Source organism: Nipponia nippon, unplaced genomic scaffold (assembly GCF_047370975.1).
Source record: "Nipponia nippon isolate SJK-2023a ecotype South Korea unplaced genomic scaffold, ASM4737097v1 scaffold_5, whole genome shotgun sequence".
Lineage (NCBI taxonomy): Eukaryota > Metazoa > Chordata > Aves > Pelecaniformes > Threskiornithidae > Nipponia > Nipponia nippon.
In genome coordinates, this window is record NW_028262369.1 from 35,633,834 (window position 1) to 35,654,745 (window position 20,912).

The 20,912-nt window shown below is 37.6% G+C and overlaps 1 protein-coding gene across 7 annotated transcripts in view; it reads left to right on the forward strand.

Moving 5' to 3' along the window:
- ADGRL2 (adhesion G protein-coupled receptor L2) overlaps positions 1–20,912 on the forward strand; it is a 395,707-nt gene that overhangs the window by 333,535 nt on the left and 41,260 nt on the right. For all 7 annotated transcript variants that reach the window (XM_087730654.1, XM_087730655.1, XM_087730657.1 and 4 more), the window contains 2 exons: positions 9,057–9,166; positions 14,853–15,653. In XM_087730654.1, coding sequence (XP_087586780.1) covers positions 9,057–9,166; positions 14,853–15,653 — 911 coding nt within the window. The remainder of the gene's footprint in view (positions 1–9,056; positions 9,167–14,852; positions 15,654–20,912) is intronic.

The following is a 20,912-nucleotide window of genomic DNA, read 5'->3' on the forward strand; positions in this document are numbered from 1 at the left end:
AAGGGGAATGCATGTGTTAAAGTTCAGTTAGGGTTGCCTCCACCACACCCCCCATTTGAAATTGTCCTCATCCTGTCCATTGTAGAGGGAAACCAAAGGACTGCATGAAATCATGTTGCCTCGGCGGCCAATTCTGTAAATTAATAAGTCTTACTTTCTTGTTAGAGCTAGGATACATTTATGTTGAATATGCATTTCTGGAAACAGAAGAGCTGTGTTAAACTCCAGAAGAGCCATAGTGAGTCAGGCTGAATTTGCATTGAACTGACCTGGAGGTCCAGTCGGAGCATGAACACGGAAAGTGTACCAAGGCTTCTACATTTCAGAAGTTGCAGTAACAAATCACTTCTGTCATTTGAAATACCTTATTTTAGTAATTGAAGTGGGTGATTTTTTAAAATGTATTTAAGATCTGTGCAAATTAACATGAAGGATAAAGCTACACGTTTTCAATATTGTAATTCTTCAAGTTACTCATTTAATAATGACTCAGAAGATGTCTTTAAGTTACATAACTTTTAACTACATTATGAATATGCTTCATGCCAAGCCATGGATAAAAAAGATCGACAGTGCTGCAAAAAAGAATTTTAAAGGGTTTTCACTCTTATCCTATCCTCTCTACCTGGGAGCCTCTTCTCCTGCAAGTCTCTTGCAGCGTTATGCCTAAGGATCAGATGCTGTGCTTCAGGATTTTCACATGGATTTTCTATATGCTCTGCTCTAGCACTGCGCCTCAGAAATAAACGCCCCTTTGTAAAGCTCTGATATTATTACCCAACCCTATGTTTCTCCCCTGAAACCTGCTCAACCCACAAGGCGTGATGCCACGCTCACACTCACTCAGTGTGAGTAATTTGTGTAAATTGCTCAGATATTATGATGCCGCACTACTAAAGTTTTCATTAGTAAATAAGCATAGCTGCAGGCTATTTATTTTGTCTAAATGGTGAAATGTTTAATTGGATCTTTTGAACTGATTACTTTTCAGCAGTGTGGATCTGCTTGGCTTAGTTGGTGTACTAAGGCATACACTGCCTGTAGTCCCATGCTGCATTTTGCTTGCAAATACGCACACACAAGATTATGAATATGACTTTATTTCCATTTCTTCCTCCTCAGGTGGGGTTGCATTAGAAACCTTTTCTCTAAAAAGCAGGTCTCTTCTGCTTCATACTGTTACAAGGTTTGGGTTTGGCTTGAACCTACGCAAACCTTACCAGGAGATTTTTCCGTTTGCTTTTCACACCGCATTGCATCTTTTGATATCTAGTTTTCCTGTCCTTGCTTTACAGTCAGCTCCTTACAGGCTCTGCTAGTTCTAGTAGGCCTTTCACATATGTGGTAGAAAGTAGTGGGGATAGAAAGATGGGATTATAAAAGCACTTGAAAAATTACCGAGAGAAGACAGGAGTTATGTATTACACTGGAATTTACATTTCCTTTTCCTTTTTCTTTTTTCCCCCTCCCTATTTTATCTGATACTTCAGTTTCAGGTTAATAATAACCCCATAACAATAGCATTTACACCAATAAACAAAGTACTGGAACAAGAATGAATTGTAACAAGAAAAAACTCTCTGTGATAGCTTAGATGTGAGTGAGAAGATTGGTCTTTTTAACAGTGACTGCTTTGAACTTAGAGAACATGAATACTGAAAGGCAAATGGGTCATAACTAAATGTATTAAAATTGTAAGAAGAGGTTGAAAGCAAGAAATACTCTGTTGAACTACTTTGCCATACAAGTCTGATACACATTCATTGATAGTGAATCAAACGGGGTAATCCTAAGAAAGGGCCTGTGGGAGTTGCATATTTTCTGTTGTGTTTTATTGTCTATTTGGAGTTTTCATCCTTAACGCGTACCCTTAGACTCCCACAAGATTACATTGTATACAGAAAACACAATTAAATGTTACTGCCTGTTTATTGGGCAGACGGAAACAATGCTATGGTGCACCTTCTTCTACAATATTAATTATACACTATTTAGCTTCCTTATGTCATGTTTACTCAGTAATTAGGAAGATTCAACAAATCATCAATATTATATTTAAAAAGAAACTAGAAACAATTTTCTCAGGTTTTTCCCCCCTCAAATATTTTTCATCCAAAGTCACCAGGTTTATTGCTGTAGTGGTCACATTGCCAAGTGCATAGAAAATCCCAAGGCTGGGTTGTGAATTTTCAAAACAATTTCTAGCATGCCTTACTGCTTTAGTGGTTACAGGAAGATCTCCAATATTTAGACACAATTCTTATGGCCAAATTCTGCTTTCATACATGCTCATGTATCTTCCTTTCTTTTTTTCATTACATTATGAAAACTACCACCACAGCACATTAAATCTGTTTTCCCTTTGAGCTAGGTAAAATTGGTGCTATTTTTTTTTGCATGCTCGTTCCCCCATAATAGTTTCAGGGATTCTAAGTTGAAAATAATTTTTAGAAAAACTTATACATGAGTGAGCAAAATTGCCAGTGTGGCATCCTGGGTTTTCTAAAAGCCAGTTGCAGGATTACATGTCTGTCTTGAAGGAAGCGTGGCTCTGTAGGGATGAGTGCGCTCACTTTTCCTGCGTGGGTAGGGTTGTGCGACTGCTGCTGCAGTTGCTGGAGCGCTGTGGGTATTGCAGTGATGGCTGGCCAGTGCTGCTTCAAATCAGGGCTTTGTAGCAAGGCTAGTTTTTTTTAGCAGGTCTTTTTTTCAGGCTTTGGTTAGGCCCAATTTCCTAACTCATTAGGTTTCAGTATGTAATAATATATTTCTTGTGAGGTGAATTTGAAACTCAGAATTTAAATACATTCCTTTAAATAATTTTATCTACTGCTGTATGTGTGTGTGCATACGTTATGTATCTATACACCCCTAAAATAAAATCGCTGTTCTCTGGCTATTTTATATGTAAGTTTTGTACATACTTTCTAAGACCAAATTAATAAAACATAGCATTTAAGAAATATCTTGACATCTTCATACATATGTAACTTGGAGTTTAATAACAGGAGTGGAGGTCTAGTGAATATGCATACAAAAGCAGAAGCACATCTCAACGTGTCAGTTGTAGACCATTAGGAATACATATGTAAAGACAGCCATTTACTCTGGGTAAAGAGGTTCAGGAATTTTTCAATTTAAAATACGCTGCTGTTAAAAGTCAATACACGACGTGTAGTCATCCCACATTCCCATCTCTTTTTACTCAGACTGCAGCTCACCCAGGGTGAATAAGGAACAAGAAGACCATATGGAGTATGTGGTGCTACAACTCAGAGTTTACGTGCTTCAAGTGGTGTTTAAGCAGGTTGCTGCAGGCAATATGCAGGAACATGTCATCATGCTAGCTTTTAAGTATTTAATCAATATGCCGAAAGAGATATATTGTCAGATCTGACTTAAAAGTTTCAAAACATACAAAGATAGGTTTTTTTAATATATTGACAATTTTATTAAAAATGAATTTTATTTATTAAACGTGGCTTTATACTGTATCTTTTTTTTCTTCTTTTTAAAGTGAAGTACACATGACTGTTTTCTGTGTTTGCCAGTTTTACCTTACTTAATGAAACACTGTATTTACAGAAATGCAGCATTGGGAATACCCAAAAATATTTTGATAGCCCATTTCTGGCTAGACATTAACTCATATCCTTTTCAAAATAACATTGATGTTTCTTTTATGTTACTATCTTTGTCAAAGTTATTTATGCAAAACAAAAGCACTTGAAGGGTAAATTGTAATGTGGACATTATTTCCTACATACTTTAATTTTGCAAGCCACTTCGAAAGGAGCTGTGTGTATATTTATGTGACTGATGTGACTTACTCATAAAGATGACCTCTTCCCTCAGTCAATCTGTTTGATCCATGTAATGCTAACATCTTTCCAGAATCTGCTTCTCAGATTCCAGTACTTTACTGTCTGGTCCAGTCGTGATACACTGTGTTTTTCATTTTAATGCTGGAGTATTTGTTCAAGTCCATAGATTTTGCATTTTTAATCTTCCTTAGAACAGTGGTGAATAATGGCCCTTGGCAGGAGATAATGAAATTTTCTTAATTTATATTTTCAAGCAGAAGCTTCAATTGAAAATGGCATCCTATGGCCTGGAGACATAGCTCTAGTGCAAGTTTCAGGGGAGCTGTAATAATAATGCAGTGCCAGCGGTGACGGGGAATGATAGGACAGTGAAGAAGTAATTTAAGAAAGAAAAGAGAATGTACCAAAGCTTTATTGTAGCATATCTAATGATCTGCTGAAGATTCCCAATAGCTTTTGGAGCATGACAGGAGAAACTAATGCTATCTTGCCAAAACAGAAGCCCCTGTTTAATCAGCAGAACAAGATTATTGATTAAAACACCTCACACAATAGATTGCACATGGAATCTCATCTCCATAAGTTGCACGTGGAAAAGTGCAATAATGAGCATAAGATAATAAAAAAAGAGCAAAAGCAATTTGTTGGGAATTGTACAAGTCAAGATTAGAGTTGAAATGCAAACAAATTATCATGGAAAGTATAGCTGTCCTTAAAGCTGAGCACAGAAGGGGATGGATGCAGCAGGGACATGGCTACATCGTTGGCAGAAGATACTTGCTAACAGCCCTGCTGGAGCTGGTTTACTTTCCTTTTTTTCTGTATTCATCTGAAATGTGAAAGGGCTATTCCTCATTTGCAGAGTCTTCTTCCTGAGGTGAAAGGAGTTCAGACATTGTACTGTAACTGTTAATTAAACACTCCATTTGATTTTTAGATTACTCTAAGTGATGCATCTGCATTATGAAAATGTAACCTTTCTTCATTCATACTAAAATACTGAAGAAACGAGTGTTAGAGTACACAATTGCTCCTTGCATTCATGAGAATAGTGATACTTCCTACATTGCCCCTTGAAAAACTCTTGCTGCTGCTAATACAGGAACCTGAATTATCTTTCCTTCAGCACTACAGTTAGTCTTTTCCTAACTAGCGTTTCAAATTTAATTCATGTATTACCTTTCCTAAATCAACTGTTACTGAGTTGGTATAGAGTCCTTCGCAGATCTGCCTTATTTCCTTGTAAATGACAAAGTCATTGTATCATAAATCTTTGTGAATATTGTGAATGTCTTACGTGTGAAGACATTTCTTGGTGTGAGATCATACGAATTTTAAGACTGTAGATAAAAACCTGAGAATTGCATATTTTAACATATGCTAGGGAAGTATGCAGTTAACTAGATTACAGAACACTTAAATTGTGCTTAAAACCTACGGAAAACTTAAACACTAGATTACAGACACTGAAACACTAAAGTATTTGTGATTTGATTTCTTAAATCTGCAGAAATTAGAGCTGGTTTGTATCATACCTTCAGTTGAAATAATTCTAAAAGAGTTTGAACAGATGGACGGAACTAACAGTATATTGTATAGAAAAAATAACATTGGTTAAAATGAATGAGGGACTTCAAGTTATTTGCCAGTTAAGGTTTTTGGGGTTTGGATTTTTTTTTTTCCCTGATGGCATCTTGGCCAATTTTGCAAATCGCCAGGAACTTGTTTCTCCAAAACAAGACTATAGTGGAAATAAAGTAGCCGCACTCAGAAAGACTTGCCCATTACAAAAAGGAATGAAAACGGGTCAGAGGATTGAGTTGAAGGCTGTAACAGTAATATCCTCTTCATTGGGCATAGTGTTTCTAAGTGTAAAGGTTTCTCAACATGATGAAGCTCTGCTATGGCAGTGATGCGGTAGCTTTGACAATATCTGTAGCCATGTAGGATAATCTGCTGTGTAGTGCTATTTTATGGAGAGTGGAGCATCTTTTGTCCAAAATACCAGACAGAATTCAGTGTTTCTTCTCTTAAAGAAGCTCAACTGAAACCTTTATCAGTTTGTAAAATGGTCTTTGCAGGCAGCAGCAGATCTGTAGGCCCATAACTAATAGAGAAGTACAGGGGAAAAAAGAAAATACAGCGCAGCAGACAGAAGACTTTCATTTGTCCAGAGAACAAATCGCAGTAGTGTAAAGTCCCTGAATTGCTTGTCTCAGATCTACCTCTACAAAGTCCACTTACTCTTCATCTGTTCTCCATAACCCATGAGTTGGGATTGACAGCTGCTGTAGTTGCTGTCAGGTTTTTGTGAAGGTTTCACTGGAACTGAAATTTGACCACCAACTGTGTAACAAATAGTTACCTGAAAATTCCATTTTTTTAACGCATGAATATCTTAATCAAGTGTCTTTAATTTGAAATCTTGGAAGTGCATGAAAATCATAACCTTATACGAAAATTACTCATGTTTTACAAAATGCAACCAGCAATGCAGCAAAATCAGTGATGTGAATGTAAAAAGCTACAACTTAAAGCACAAATACTTCTATTCATTCAGTTAGGCAAGTAAGTGCACTTCTTGGGGAGGTGGTGGTGGTGTCCTTTGTAGCGCTGCTGTGTACTGCAGCAGCGGGCATAGCTCATTGGTTTGGAATTAGGGCCTCCTTCATTTTGGCCAAAGGTGGGCAACAGGTGACTGTATGCACAGCGGGTGGAGTCTTGCATAAAGAAATAGTAGAAAGTTTTTAGAAGGTCAACAACTTCCTCTAAATGCCACTCAGTACCTGAAGTTTGACACTGGCACTTACTGTACAAAGAAAAAATACTGCATTTTCTTCTGAGTTATTATGATGCATCCTTTTGATACAAGCTAGCATGAAGTTCTTTTCAGTTTCCTGACTGATGGCAACATATGAGTCTTCCACTGGGGGAAACTGAAAGAGAAAAAAACTTTTCATAGGGACACAAGAGTCTGTCTTCTTAATAAGATTTACAAACATTGCTAGTAAACCTTTTTTTTCACAGCTAAATATGACCTTCATCAGTTTCATTCTCAAGCAATTTCTCCCAATATGTATCCATTTTATTTTGTAAAAAATCAATATTTCTCTCTTAATTGCCACTTATTCAAGTGTAAAATGAAATTTTCATACAGCTCAAAGCTGTGGAAACCATTATACTGAATGAGGCACTACACAGTCTTTTTATAGGAATTATTTTGGCTTCGGCATAAGGTTTTCACTAAAGAAACAGAAGAAAATTTAAAGAAATTAATTACAAAATCTTACATCCCAGGTTTTCTCATGCTGGTTAGTCTGGCGTGAGGTGTGGGGCATAAAAAAACCCATATGGGGCTTAGAACAGACATACATTGAGGTTTTGGGCCATATTGCCTTCTCCTGCTTCTACAGCCTCCTCCTACACAACACACACAAGAGCAGCACTTTGACCTTTATGTGAGTACAAAAAAGTGGCTGTATTGTATGGTTTCAGTATTACAGATTCCGTACAGTGATTTTCTCTGCAAGTTGGGTGCACATTTCATCACTTCAGCATGGGTCTGAAAGCCATTGGATGCATCATACTCGTTCCAGCCTCCCTCATACACTGCACGAGCTGTTGCACTGAATAATAGTGCTGTTGGGAGCGGTGCGGCGTTACCTGTGTGATAGCTGTACGGGGACCTGCCTCTGCTCTCTGGAAAGTCACCGCCACAAGCAGCACAGAGGTGACAGGTGAATTCCTCACCACCAATCTCTATCCACGGTTGTCCATATATACAGAAATCCCTGGCTACTTCCAATTAGTTCTGCAATTATGAGCCTTATGAGGCTAGAAATAAGTAGCTTAAAAAAAAAAAAAAAAGAAAAGAAGAATTAACTGATAAAGTCAGAAGAGTTGTTGTTCCCGAGTTCGCTCAGCAAAAGAGGCACAGTGTGTCCTGACCAGCTCTGTGCTAGTTTGATTAGTATATAAAAAGGAAAGTGATTTATATCAGAGTTGTTCAAATGTGCTTGCTCTACCTTTTATGAGGTAGTGTGAATTATTCTTACACCTGTTGGAAATGTACAGCTGTGGAAAGCCGTTGATGTAAGATAGATTATTTTAGCTTGGGATGTGGTATTCAGGGAGTGTGGGAAGTAGTAGGGCAATATAGAAGTTGATGTACAGCTAGAGTCAAAGGCTAGACTATTACTTAAGTTCAGACTTCTGTTATTCAGTTTGCTGACAAACAAAACTAACCCCTGAGAAGATCAGCCAAGCTCTTTTTCTTTTAGTCACCAAATTCCCTGACCTTCTTTTTTTTCTTCCACTTCCTTCTGACTGTTTTTTCTGTATTACATTTTGACCATCTCTTCAGGGTTAGGCAATTGTTTTCGCACTTTTAACTTCCAAGCTAATTTTTTTTTTTTCCTGGAAAAATGAAAAGTAGTCTAAAATCTCTTGATTAGTATTATTTAAAAAAACATTAAATTCAGTAGACCCTCGTGGTTAGAGGCATTGTGATAAAGTTCTTTGTATCAAAATGCATTGACTTCCATTGCTAAGCAAATGAGATATATGTTTCAGTATTTAGTCTCCTCTAAAATACTTTCTAATGAATTTTCTTGCAGTTCTTCTTTTTAACTCTTTTTCTTATTTCCTCAGACGGTCATTCTTTACCTCTTCCTATAACCTAACAGAGGAAGCTTAGAATCCACCAATTGCTCCTAAAATAATTAAAAGGGAAATGCTAATGCTCTTTGTCTACAATAACTGTTCCAACCAAAATAATGACCTTGAATCACGACAAAAAGCTCTCTGAGATGTAAAACCATTCAGCAGTATGTATATCTCTAAAGATGGAAGGAATTATTAATTTGTGTTATTGTACATTATTCAAAATTATACATTTTTTCATTTTGTATCATCTTTGCATTTTGCTTTGGTTTTATTGGACAGTAGTATCAGATCAGTATATATTTGGGACAGCTACAACTACCAGTGGGACCGAGTGACATTTGAGATAACATCAATCTCCAAATTTAAAAATATAAAGCCTGAACTGAAATACTGTCTTGAAGCCTTATTTATGGACTTTGACTGATCTAGTATTAATTAACTTTGTTGTCTTATGGATTGGACTGCCCAAGTGTGAAGAGAGTTAGCACTGCATATAGTACTTTAGTATGAACTTGCAAATTAAATGTAATTTTAAATTAATGAGCTTGCTTTCTTTTCTCATTACAGGTGCAACAACCGAACACAGTGTATAGTAGTTACTGGGTCAGATGTGTTTCCTGATCCTTGTCCTGGAACATACAAATACCTAGAAGTTCAGTATGAATGTGTTCCTTACAGTAAGTATAATCTTTTTATTCTTGCTCACTTCCTCTGGCCCTCACAATTAAAGCTGGAGTGCTGTTACATGGAAAAGAAGCATATGTTTATGGCCCATAGACCCATTATGCATGCAGAGCACTTGCAGACTAGGGCCTCCAATTAGCTTCACGAAGTGTGGAAGGAAGCCATGGTGTGATGCTGGCCAAGTGTCTGTCTGTGTTCTTAAGTGTTTGGCTTTTAAGGCTACTGTTTTTCCAGAAAACAAACTCGAATTAGCTATTCAATAGGCCACATAGAAATTTGTACTTTTGCCCGCTACCAGTTGCTGACAAATTGGCTTGGCTCACAGACTTCTAAAGCAGGAATTGACTTCAATTTTAATCATGATCTACTTGAAAGGCTACCTGCTGTTGTGGTGACTTTGGGTGCACAGCAAAACCCAACGCTGACACTCCGAGGCAAATGCCCCAGTTGGGGGACATTGTAAGAGGACTTTGTGCTTCAGGGGCACATTGTAAGCGAACACAGATTCAGAGTGAATAATTCATCAATAAGTTACTCAAACTTGGTTCTTAAAAACAATGGGGAAAAGAGTGAGAAAGAAATGTTCACTTTTAATGTAAAGAGAAAATATGAATTGTGCCTTGAATCAGCTACCAAAACAGAATTTTTCACTGAGAACAAAATAAATACTGAAATCATACTGAGACAGAAAAATTTGAAGTTACAGCTACTTCAGCAGTTTTGTACAATATTCTTTCTAATGCCAGAATTCAGTAGCTTTAGACATACTTCTTATTTCCTTGCAATAATTAATGCTTTTTTTCATTGACGTGTATGCATGTTTATAAAAGTTCTGCAGATTCAACACTTTTAACTGGTTTTGCTTTCTTGTAAGGTCATTCTTTGCAGTGACTTCTCCCTCGTCCTGTAACTCAGCAGAGAAATAGCTGTGTTTGCAATGGAATTTGAGCAGTGCACTGATCATTACCTTAAGTTATTATTAAGCGTGAATTTCTTGATCTGCAGTAATCCTTAACCAAAGTCACATTTTCTGTTGGTACAGGAAACAGGCCAAGTCTGAGATGCAAAAACGCTGTGGTGACAGTATATATCCAAAAAGGAAGGAAATGAGTTCTGGCATAAGCAAAGCTATGTCAAAACTGTCCATGCTGTTTACTGCATAATTTTAAAATTTAGACTTCTGAAACCGAAATATTGCTTTCTACTGCTTCACCACATTGAACCTTCACTGTTGTTAAAGGCCAAACACAGATCATCTGTTTTTTCTTCATTTCTGCTGTGTCATTGTGAAATGGTTGCTTGCTGATTTTTTTTCTGTACCATTTGTAGGATTGGAAGCCTACTGCATACAGTGATACCTAGTACCATTCCTCCTGTGTGTAGTACCGGTGGCTTGTTGTAACGGTTCTTCTCGTGCCACTTTTGAGGAGTGATGTCTTATCCCAATCTAACCAAAGTTTTGTTCCACAAAGATCACTTTTACTTTAGCGCTATTTTCATTCCCAAATTCTCAGAAAGAGGGCAGTGCATCTGATTCCAAACCATGAGGTCAGTCAAATGACAAGAGGTTACGTTTCCAGTTCCAGTAGGCTAGCTCATAGAGAAAAAGTGTAATGCAAATAATATTCAAACATAATTTTTTATGCTGTTTTAGGAAGAGAAGTGTGGATATGTTCTACCGATTGGGTATTGCTATCTACAGGAATCTTTTCTTTTCCAGTTTTCAGAAGTATAGTGCCACAGCGCGGCCTACCCTGTACTCTAACGTGTAGTTATTCTACTTTTAAAATGTTTATTTTTGTTTACTGTCAATTGCATTGGCCTACCCTTTGAATTATGTAATTTTGTGTCTGTCATAATTCAGGATTCTGGATACTTCTTGTCTTTCAAAGTCTCTAAGTTTTGGAGTTTGTCAACTGCAGCATGTACAGTGATGACACTATGCCCAATTCCAGAACTGTAAGAGGCATCACACGTCATTACCAGCAGTCATCAAAAAGGTTGCCAGTTGCTAAAATCAATTTTGAAGTTTTATTTGAAACCACATTGTGCTTCAGTAGCTGTTTTGATTGTTGACCATCTTTCTTCCCTGTCCCACAGAGCCTATCGTGGTATTTTTCCAAGTCTGTTTTTGGCGCCTGATAAACTCCAGTTACCAAGTTTAATTTTTTTCTCCTTTACTTGTTCCGGTGCTCCATATCTAAACGTACGGAATGACTGAAATCATTAGGTTTGCAAATAGCAGCTCTCCCAGCATAGGAGACTTGTTAGGAAGGTGGGATAGGCTTTTGTGGGTCTAGAAAAGGAGGTTTTTAGTGATCACAGCCCTTCTAACCAAAGTTCGGTTATGGTTCTTACCTTTTCTGAACTTCATCTTCAGTGACTGCAAGACTGCAAAATTTGCTACGTCTCGCTGTGGCACCTTTCAGTCCATGAGAGATTACAAATAGCAGTCATACCAGGTTTTGGGGTAAAAGTTGGGAGATCTTACACACTGGAGTTGGTGTCACCCTTGTACAAAATGCCGTTTATGAGCTCCTCTATGTCTTGCTGGCCTCCAGAAATACATGGCTGCTTTGCTGATCATACATGTTGATTGAGCTTTCTCTGGTTTCTGTATTCATCACCCTCATAAGAAAGTACTTAATGAAAAGTTTCCTTTTTTGCATCTCAAAGTGTAGACCTGTTGCTGATGTTTTTCTAATCCTCTTTAGTAAAAAAAAAAAAAAAAGATGTCTTGAGATACAGAGTTGGATTTCCAACAAAACTAAAGTTCTAGACAAATTTGATAGGCATTGCTTTGTCCTAAAATAAGAGTGTTATTGATTAAATTACAAAGAAATTGAGAGTACCGTACTTGACATTTCTCTCAATTATGCTGCACAATGTATGTTGACACTTTGACTGAATAACAGAAGTCAGCCCTTTTATGAAGAAGAACATCAAAAGTACCATTTTGTACATCTGTGCATTTTTATTTTAAGCCTTTTTTGGACTCGGGAATTCAATAGAAAACGTTTTAAAATGTTTTATTCTCTCTCTGTCTGTATTGATTGGACTTTGCAGCATTTGTTTATTTCAATAAGCCCATCTGTCCCTGAAAAATGTACAGCTGTACACCAATGCACGCGGAGCAGACATGCCAGTAATGATTTTAGTTATCCCTATCTTTTTCCCCCTCTCCTATTACTAATTCTAAGCAGGTACAGTATCAATATTGCTCTTTGGCAAGGAATAAACTCATGCATAAATGTTCACAAACAGAATCATCTGAAAGTCATTAACACTGATTGTGAAACCCAGGAATTCACCTCAGAATACATCTTCTGTTTACTTGGATAACTCAAGAATTACAAATTGCAGAAAAACAAGCATTTTACCTAAAGATGTATAAATGAACAAAGGCTAGGAAAACTACTGCTCATTTTGAGAATATTAACCCCCTCCCACTCCCCCATAAAGTTTTGGAATTGTTCCCTGAAGAAACACTAGATCGGCTCAGCCAATACCATTCTCTCAAAATAATCATATGTAATTTTGTTAAATGAAACTGAAAATCCAAAACTTTATATGAAACATACAAATACATTCTTCAGGATAATACCGTAATACTGAAAATGTAATAGCTGTGCAAATAGTTTTGATACACTTCCTTGGTATCAGCAGCTACTGTTACACAGATTGGTACATCTGTCATTTTCCAGGTCATTTTATGAAACTAAGGGAGCATACTCCAAAGGCTACTGAGTATATGAAATAGATTTTATTGCAAATAATTATTGGAAAGCTATTTACTAGCTGGACTTCAGCTATACGTCTTCCTGTAATATGTTCCTTAAAACTTCCTTGGGGAAAAATTGCTACAGTGATATAACTTTGTTAATCGGGTTTGGTTTATATTTTCCATGTACGGTGGCAGGATGGATATTTGTTTTAAACACTTAGTATGACTGTCCTTGCATACTAGCTTGCTGTTTCGGGCTTAATCGATGATGCTGGAGAAATCTGAATGAGCTAAATGTTAATTTTTTCTTCTCTTTTCCTCTTGCTTACTGTGCTTTTGCTTCCTTTTCTAGATGTTTTTGTTTATTCCTTCTAGTCTGATTTTGCAGTTATAGACTAAGAAGTGGCAAAAGTTCTCAAGATTAACATTCAAGAAAAAAAAAATACAATAAAGCCTAAGGAGAGCTAAAGGATGCAAGCTGCTTTCTTTACAAGAAAGAAAAGCAGAGGGATATCTGGGGCAAAGATGGGGAAAAGTTTAAGAAGCACACATACAAACCTATATAATTAATATACTGCATTTTGGATTTATAATTATCTAATTAATATAATATGTATATGTGCATTCGCACATATATGATAAATTAACGTGTGACTTAAAAACCAACTTGATAGCATTATGCTTTGAGAAGAAGAGTATGTATAGCATGCATTAGTAAAGTCATTCATTATTTATTCAGGTTCACTAAGTGAAACTACATGCCAACATATCTGTATTGCCTCCTTAATCTACTAAAATGATTGATCCATGTTCACTTGTGTAACCGTAGAATCTCTCTCCTGCTAGGTTTTCCTGTTGTCTGTTTCTCTTTATCCAATATAGTGCAGTTCTTATTCTCCCTATATTTAGCGTCTGTTACTAATTTAATCTTTAGATTAATAGTCAATTTATGTTAATCTTCTTTCTTTTTTCCTTGCACTTTTTTATTTTTCTTCCGATGCTTAAAATAGAAGTGGAGCAAAAAGGTAAATAACGTATACAGTCCAAACCCCAGCTCCTTGTTATGTGCCTTATGGATGTTAACCTCTTCCCTTCCCCTCCCCACAACACTCTTATATTATGATAATCAGCAGGATCTCATAAGTACACCTCATAAAGAAGTCGACTGTTTGCAATAAAGTGACTTGGCTGCTTAAAGTAGGTGGCGGGGTATAGTGTCTGAAATACTTGGGCTGGAGGGAAGACTCCCTTGCTTTTTTCTCTCCCTTTCTCTTTGTCTTTCTTTCCCTCTCTTTCTCTCACCCTTGGGTAAATTCTTGTTAATCAAGTGTCATCTTGCCTGGCTTCCAGAACCCTCTCCATAGCATGCCATGGTTACAGGGTTTCCTGGTCTGTTTCATTCATTGCTTTGGTTGTGTTTTGTTTTCTCTGCTCCTAATTGCTTTCTCTATATACCTGATGATTTGTCTTGTTCCTTTATTTTTAATCGAGGCACCTCCTTTTTCAGCCTCACCACTTCTTAAAGTTCTAAAGTTGATGTGATTTTTTTTTTGGACTGAAATGACCTAGCGCACTGCTGCACACCAGTTAAAAGCTCTGGAGCGTTAATGCGTACTCACTAAAAGTCTAAGACAAAAATGCAAGAGTAGCTCTACATTTTCAGCTGTCTGTGTATGCCATTGAGCCTTGGTCTGTACTGGTGAAAACAGTTCCCATCCACTTTCCATACTGGTACAGCAAGAACATGGTAACTTTAAGAAAAGTGGATGATAAAGGGTGATAATTGCATTAATTATAACATAAGGTATAATCTAGTGCCAATTAAATTGATTTTTTTTCTTCCTGACACAGTCATTATGATTTACCTATCTTTTTTTTTCTTTTTTTTTTCATTTTATTATGAGACAGTCTTAATTTGACGTAATTCTTGTCTTACTTCTCTCTGTGACTGTTAGTTTTTGTTTGCCCGGGGACGTTGAAAGCAATTGTGGACTCACCGTATTTATATGAAGCTGAACAAAAAGCAGGTGCTTGGTGCAAAGATCCTCTCCAGGCTGCAGATAAAATATACTTCATGCCATGGACTCCATATCGCACCGATACTTTGATAGAATATGCTTCTTTAGAGGACTTCCAAAACGGACGCCAGCAGACGACATATAAACTCCCAAATCGAGTGGATGGTACTGGATTTGTAGTGTATGATGGCGCTGTTTTTTTTAACAAGGAAAGAACTAGGAACATAGTAAAATTCGACTTGAGGACTAGAATTAAGAGTGGAGAGGCCATAATCAATTATGCTAATTACCATGACACCTCTCCATACCGATGGGGAGGAAAGACTGATATTGACTTGGCAGTTGATGAAAATGGTTTATGGGTAATTTATGCTACGGAGCAAAACAACGGGATGATAGTAATTAGCCAGCTGAACCCCTACACCCTGCGTTTCGAAGCCACCTGGGAAACGACATATGACAAACGGGCAGCATCTAATGCTTTCATGATATGTGGTGTCCTGTACGTAGTGCGGTCGGTGTATCAGGACAATGAGAGCGAGACCGGCAAGAACGCCATCGATTACATCTACAACACCAGGTTAAGCAGAGGTGAGCACGTGGACATTCCTTTCCCCAACCAGTACCAGTACATTGCTGCAGTGGATTACAACCCCAGAGACAACCAGCTGTATGTGTGGAATAACAACTTCATTCTGCGATATTCTTTGGAGTTTGGCCCACCTGATCCTGCCCAAGGTAAGAATTTTTTTTTTCTCATTTTTAATCTCTGTACTTCCATTCAGATAACTATGTTACGATATCTTTGGTCTTAGACTTCGTTCTTGGCAGAAAGGCAAGGAGGGGTTGTTTGTCTACGCTGTGCTGAGCAGTACAGCATTACATTGGTGCAAGGCAAATTTGCAGCACCTGGGAAGAGAGAGAGAATTACTTTATTTGGTTTACAGGCTTATACTTTTGTTTCTTTTTTTTTTTTTTATACAAGTGTTTAGCTTTGCTGTGTTTGAGAATGAGTTGGGGAATTGTTTATTTACTTTATACCTTCAGTCAGTTCAGCTTTCTGTAGCTAAAGTAAGTTTGAGTTCATTCATGCTGAGCCAGAAGCCTGTTCCCGTCCGTTCAGTGTTACCTGATTTCTGAATTGATTACAACATAACATGCAGACCTTTTAACTTCTTGGCGCCAGCAGTTGAGAGTGATGTGTGCTGGGACATCCCAGAGGAGATGTATGGGGTTAATGTGCAATACCAGGCATAAATATTTTTCCGCAGCCCTATTTTCACAGCTTCTAATGCCGGGCTAAACAAGATTATCCGACCTCTTTTTAGCAGGTTTCTCGGTAAGTCCATTACAATTGCAATTCAGCTCACTTGAAGTTAGAACAACTACCTGAAAGGAAAGACACTAACTGCCAAAAGAGGAAAGAAAAATGGAGATCTTTAGGTCTCAGAAATCCCTAAAAATGACAGGAACAGGCACAGCCATATATTAACATCTGCAGGGGAGAGTAAATACCAAGAGAAATGCTCCGTGGCAGAAGACGCATGCAGCAAGGAACAGAATGTTGATAAGCTGCTTTAGCAATGAAGGTAACACTTCTCTCATCTAACTGGTATGCATGTTTAGCAACCGTTTTTTCTGCTTCAAGAAAGCAGTAATAATGGCTTCTCCACATCAAAAGTAGCTATCCTGCTTCAGCAAAGCTGATTCATGCACAGCAGTGCAAACCCCATAGTGTGCACACAACTATATCAACATACAGATAGCTTTTCCTAGGCACATAAGTACATAAGACGCAGCAGAACATGGCAGTTTAGAACCAATACATTAGTGATCTCCAGAGCCAAGTGAAGATCTGTCCAGTCTGTCTCCTGCAGACCTCCCTGGCAACACATGGCCAGGCTCAGGCAGGTTCCAGTGTTTGGGGACTAAGCTCCGGCTGTGAGGGCAGCGATCCTGGGAAGCTTTGCTCTCTGTATGTCAACCTAGTCCGTTCTTCAGGGAGGCTTTGGGGCTGCTCTTAGCAGAGACATACCTACCTATGTAATTGGAAAAAAATTATAGCTTTCATTTTCATACTTTTTCATGCATGTCACTTTTTATTCAGTTTAACCAAAATGAAGATGCATTTTAAATTCTCCAAAGCTTTAATAGTAAGAGGAGAAAATGGAGGTGCAGGCTCTAAGTAGCTTTTGCAGTTCAGGCAGCTGCCATGAATGTGGCAAAAGCTAATCTTTAAATCGTTGCATTGAGGGAAAAGTGTTAAGGAAGAGCAGGGAGAGAAGAAAAGGCTTTGTGGAATCCTTCCTTTACTTTAGTAAACCACCATAGGTCTCCAATAACATTTCATAATGGTTTTATTATGAGAGAGTCTCCAAGATCCTAAGTTACAGTACATGTGCTGGCCACATCCCATGTAATATCAGCAAGATATCTGGGTAACCACCAGCACCCCTTCATTTTCCTGGGTTCCTTGCTGGCATGCAAGGCAGGGGGAGAAACAGTTTATTCCAACCAGACCTAGATAAGACGGGGTCCAGGGCACACCGCAGGGTGCTTGTCTCTCGTCTGAGCTCTTTGCCCATTCACCCATGAAGACAGAGAAGGAATATTTTTTGAGTGATTTATGAGTTGGGGTTTTAAATGCATTATGACATCAGTAAATATATTTTGATTATGGCCTTTTTAAATTATAGAAACCATATGAAGACACTAGGTTTATTTGAATATGTGATGCACATATTCACAAATGGTATTTTTCCTTATATAAAGCCAATACCCAGTATTTTAATTTTGTATGGATCTGTACATAGCAGATCTAAGAATATATTTCAGTTCACTTCCTCTTTTGCCTAAGCCAATTGCCTGTAGTTAGAGACTACTAAATTAAAGGAAAAATTATCTAATATGATTGTCCTTGAGATGTACTGCTATAAAACCAAGAAGAGATTCTGTACAGTTTCTAACTCTATATTTTACTTGTATTATATTCTCAGTTCCTCTTTGTTTCAGCATAAAGTCTGTATAAATTGAAGATCAATCCTTCTATTGTTACGCAGTTAAAGGGTCTGTATGTGTAATACACATTTGGATTTTTTTATCTCATATGGAATTAGATCAGATTTTCAGCACATTTGTTGAAGGGCATTTTTGTGTTTCTTTTGTTCCGGTTTGGTTTGGGTTTTTTGTGTTTGACTCGGATTTCTTAATCATCTACTCAAAGACATAGGTGTTAGTATAACATTCTTTAAGCCACCTAACACAAGAACCTTCTTTTAGTGTCTTTTGCAATGGTACTTTAATATCAAGTATTTAATGGTGTCAAAGGGTCAGTGCCTCAAAATTGGAAGTCGTGGCCTTTTCTGTTCAAATGGTTAACTTGGGGCCATTGTGGGAAACTCAGCAATCTGTGTTCCCTCTGTTGCCGTGGGAGCAATAATGATATCTAGACACATGCTGTTTCTTTTTTTTCCCCATCTATCTGTCTTGGCTATCAGTTTTTGTCTACACTGTAACTTCCAACTACCAAGTGCTTCAAAATCAAGTTTTTCTTCCTACATTTGTCACATTTGAGTCACAGTTTTGAGCTCAAGGGTTTACATTTGCTCCCAGGGCCAAAATCTTGGACTCATCCATGACCCCGAACCTGCCTTTTTTCTCTCTGTTGTTTCTTTCATTTTTAAATCTGCCTATTGAAACCTCTGAAATACCACTATAATTAACCTAATGTTGACCTTGCCCTTGCTGCAAACCTACGCCATTTTCTCCTCTTGCAACTGTCCGTGTTATGTGCTCCCTGTATCCTCATTTTCTTAATCTTCAGGAGAACTCTTCAGATTTCTAAAACTGTGGACGCTGCAGCCAGGCTACTGTTTCTGTTTTACCCTGACAATGGGGTCTGCTGCCCTTAGAACTCCCCCCTTAACCTCATTCTTCATATGTTGTTTTTTCTTCTCTCTTCTCAGGGGAATTCTAGTACATAGATGTAGAAATGGTTTTCAGAGCTAGAGCTGACAAGTACCACTCAGATATTGCAGAAGAGCACCTTTTCTAAGGTTAAGTGTAAAAATTACATTTAAAAATCAAAACCTTAATTTAGAAATCAAATAAAATATATCAAGCCCTGCAAAAAGCCACTGAAAAATTCAAAACAAACCACAGTTTTTATATCCTTGGTAAATTTAGTGGGTATGTCCTGTTACATTCTTTCTAAACAAGGTATCCAAGGGACCAAATGAATCCTTGCTAAAACAGGAATTTTTAAAGGAATTTTAAGTTAAAAGATCAGGAAGAATGAAGGGAATTTTCCCCCTAAAAAGTGAATATGAGCATTACATTGTAAGGTTTCCTTGGTAACAAAACGAAGATAAATCCTTTTGTTCTGTGTTAGTGCGTAAGGGAGAGATTTCATCTACAGTCATCCCAATTTGCGCTAACTGTGCAAACTGTTCAAACTGAAGTTGTCTCCCTTTTTGTACCATGATACCCATCATTAAGTTTTATTGGATCACTGCAGGAAAATAGGGATGTTGTGAGTGTGGACAGAACAGAAACTCGGAGAGTACTGTCACCAAGGGCTTGAAATAATAGGAAACTAGTGCAACTAAATCTTTATAACACCAAGAATCTATGACAAAGTCATGCAGCCAATTGTTAAGTAAATTAGATCTTTACTATTATATCTGATATACTACAGATTGATTAAAGAGTGGTTGTACAAGTAAAGACGACATAATGGAGACCAAATAGCACATTTCTTGATCATAGGTATTTTGCTAATTTTGTGGTGTATTTGTGATCATTTTCAGGTTATAAATTTATAAATGACTGTATAAACATTTCACTTTCAACTAAACGGGATTTGGCAGGGTCAATAGAGTACTGGCTAGCATAATAGCTGGAACCTATCGGTAATTAGGTGAGTCTTAGTGACTTCCCTGCTATTCACTGAAGCGTGCAAACAGGCACACAGCGGTAATAAGCAGAAGGCAGGGAAATCTGGATTTGCACAGGTTTCTGATCTCCGTTGCTTTACACGGCAGCTCAGGGTATGACACCTTTTTAAAGTGAAGTCGGGCACATAGATTTTCACGTGTCCGAATACACTAAAATACCTGACCTATAAGTGCATACGTTTAACTGAAAAATCCGTGCAGCTAATTTCTAAAATTACATAGACACCAGTGATGAAAATGGAACCATTAGTATTTTCAGAAGTGGCACATCATGTGGGCATTTCAACACAATTTTAAATCTAAGGTCAGAGTTGTATTTTGGTTAGCGATTTTTTTTTTTTAGTTTGGCTTGGTTTGTTTTTTTTAAAATGTATTTTATGCCTGCTTAGAATAGAAACCTGTTGGCAAAGAATGCTAGATAGCTTGTGTGCCTTCTCTAAATCTGCTCTTCACTGTCAGTTGGGGAAACAAAGTTACTATTCCCCTGCTGTCCTAGGCAATTGTATTATGTTTTTTATAGACACCACACTGTTAAACAGGTGTTAAGTTTTACTCCAGTGGTGTCTCCATTTTTAGAAACAGATAGTATGCATAACTCTTCAAATCAGCTGTTAGGAACTGCATGGAACAAATGTAAATTAATTACCCTCAACTTGAGTCTTTGGATTTACTTCCTATTGCTCTTTTCTTACTTTTTTTAAATTTTATTAAGACTGTCTTCAGCTGATAATGAGAGACACCTATCCTTAAAAAAAGGGAAGAAGGCAGAAGAGGTTTCAGTTTTCTCCTTGGCATGTCAAGCCTAGTCAAAAAGTCCCAAATAGAATCTCACATTGTAAAAGCAGCTTTTTTGGCACTGGAAAGAAAATTACATATCTTCAGCCTTGTAGAGGTTCACCCCTGCTGCTTGGAACAACAGGTTAATAACCTCAACATGGAGTTTGTTCTTCTTCTTAGTTGCGGCATATTAATCATCACTGACATTATCTTATATTGGTAAAGCGCTCCACAAAACCGTACGTGGGAGCCGGTGGATGCCATC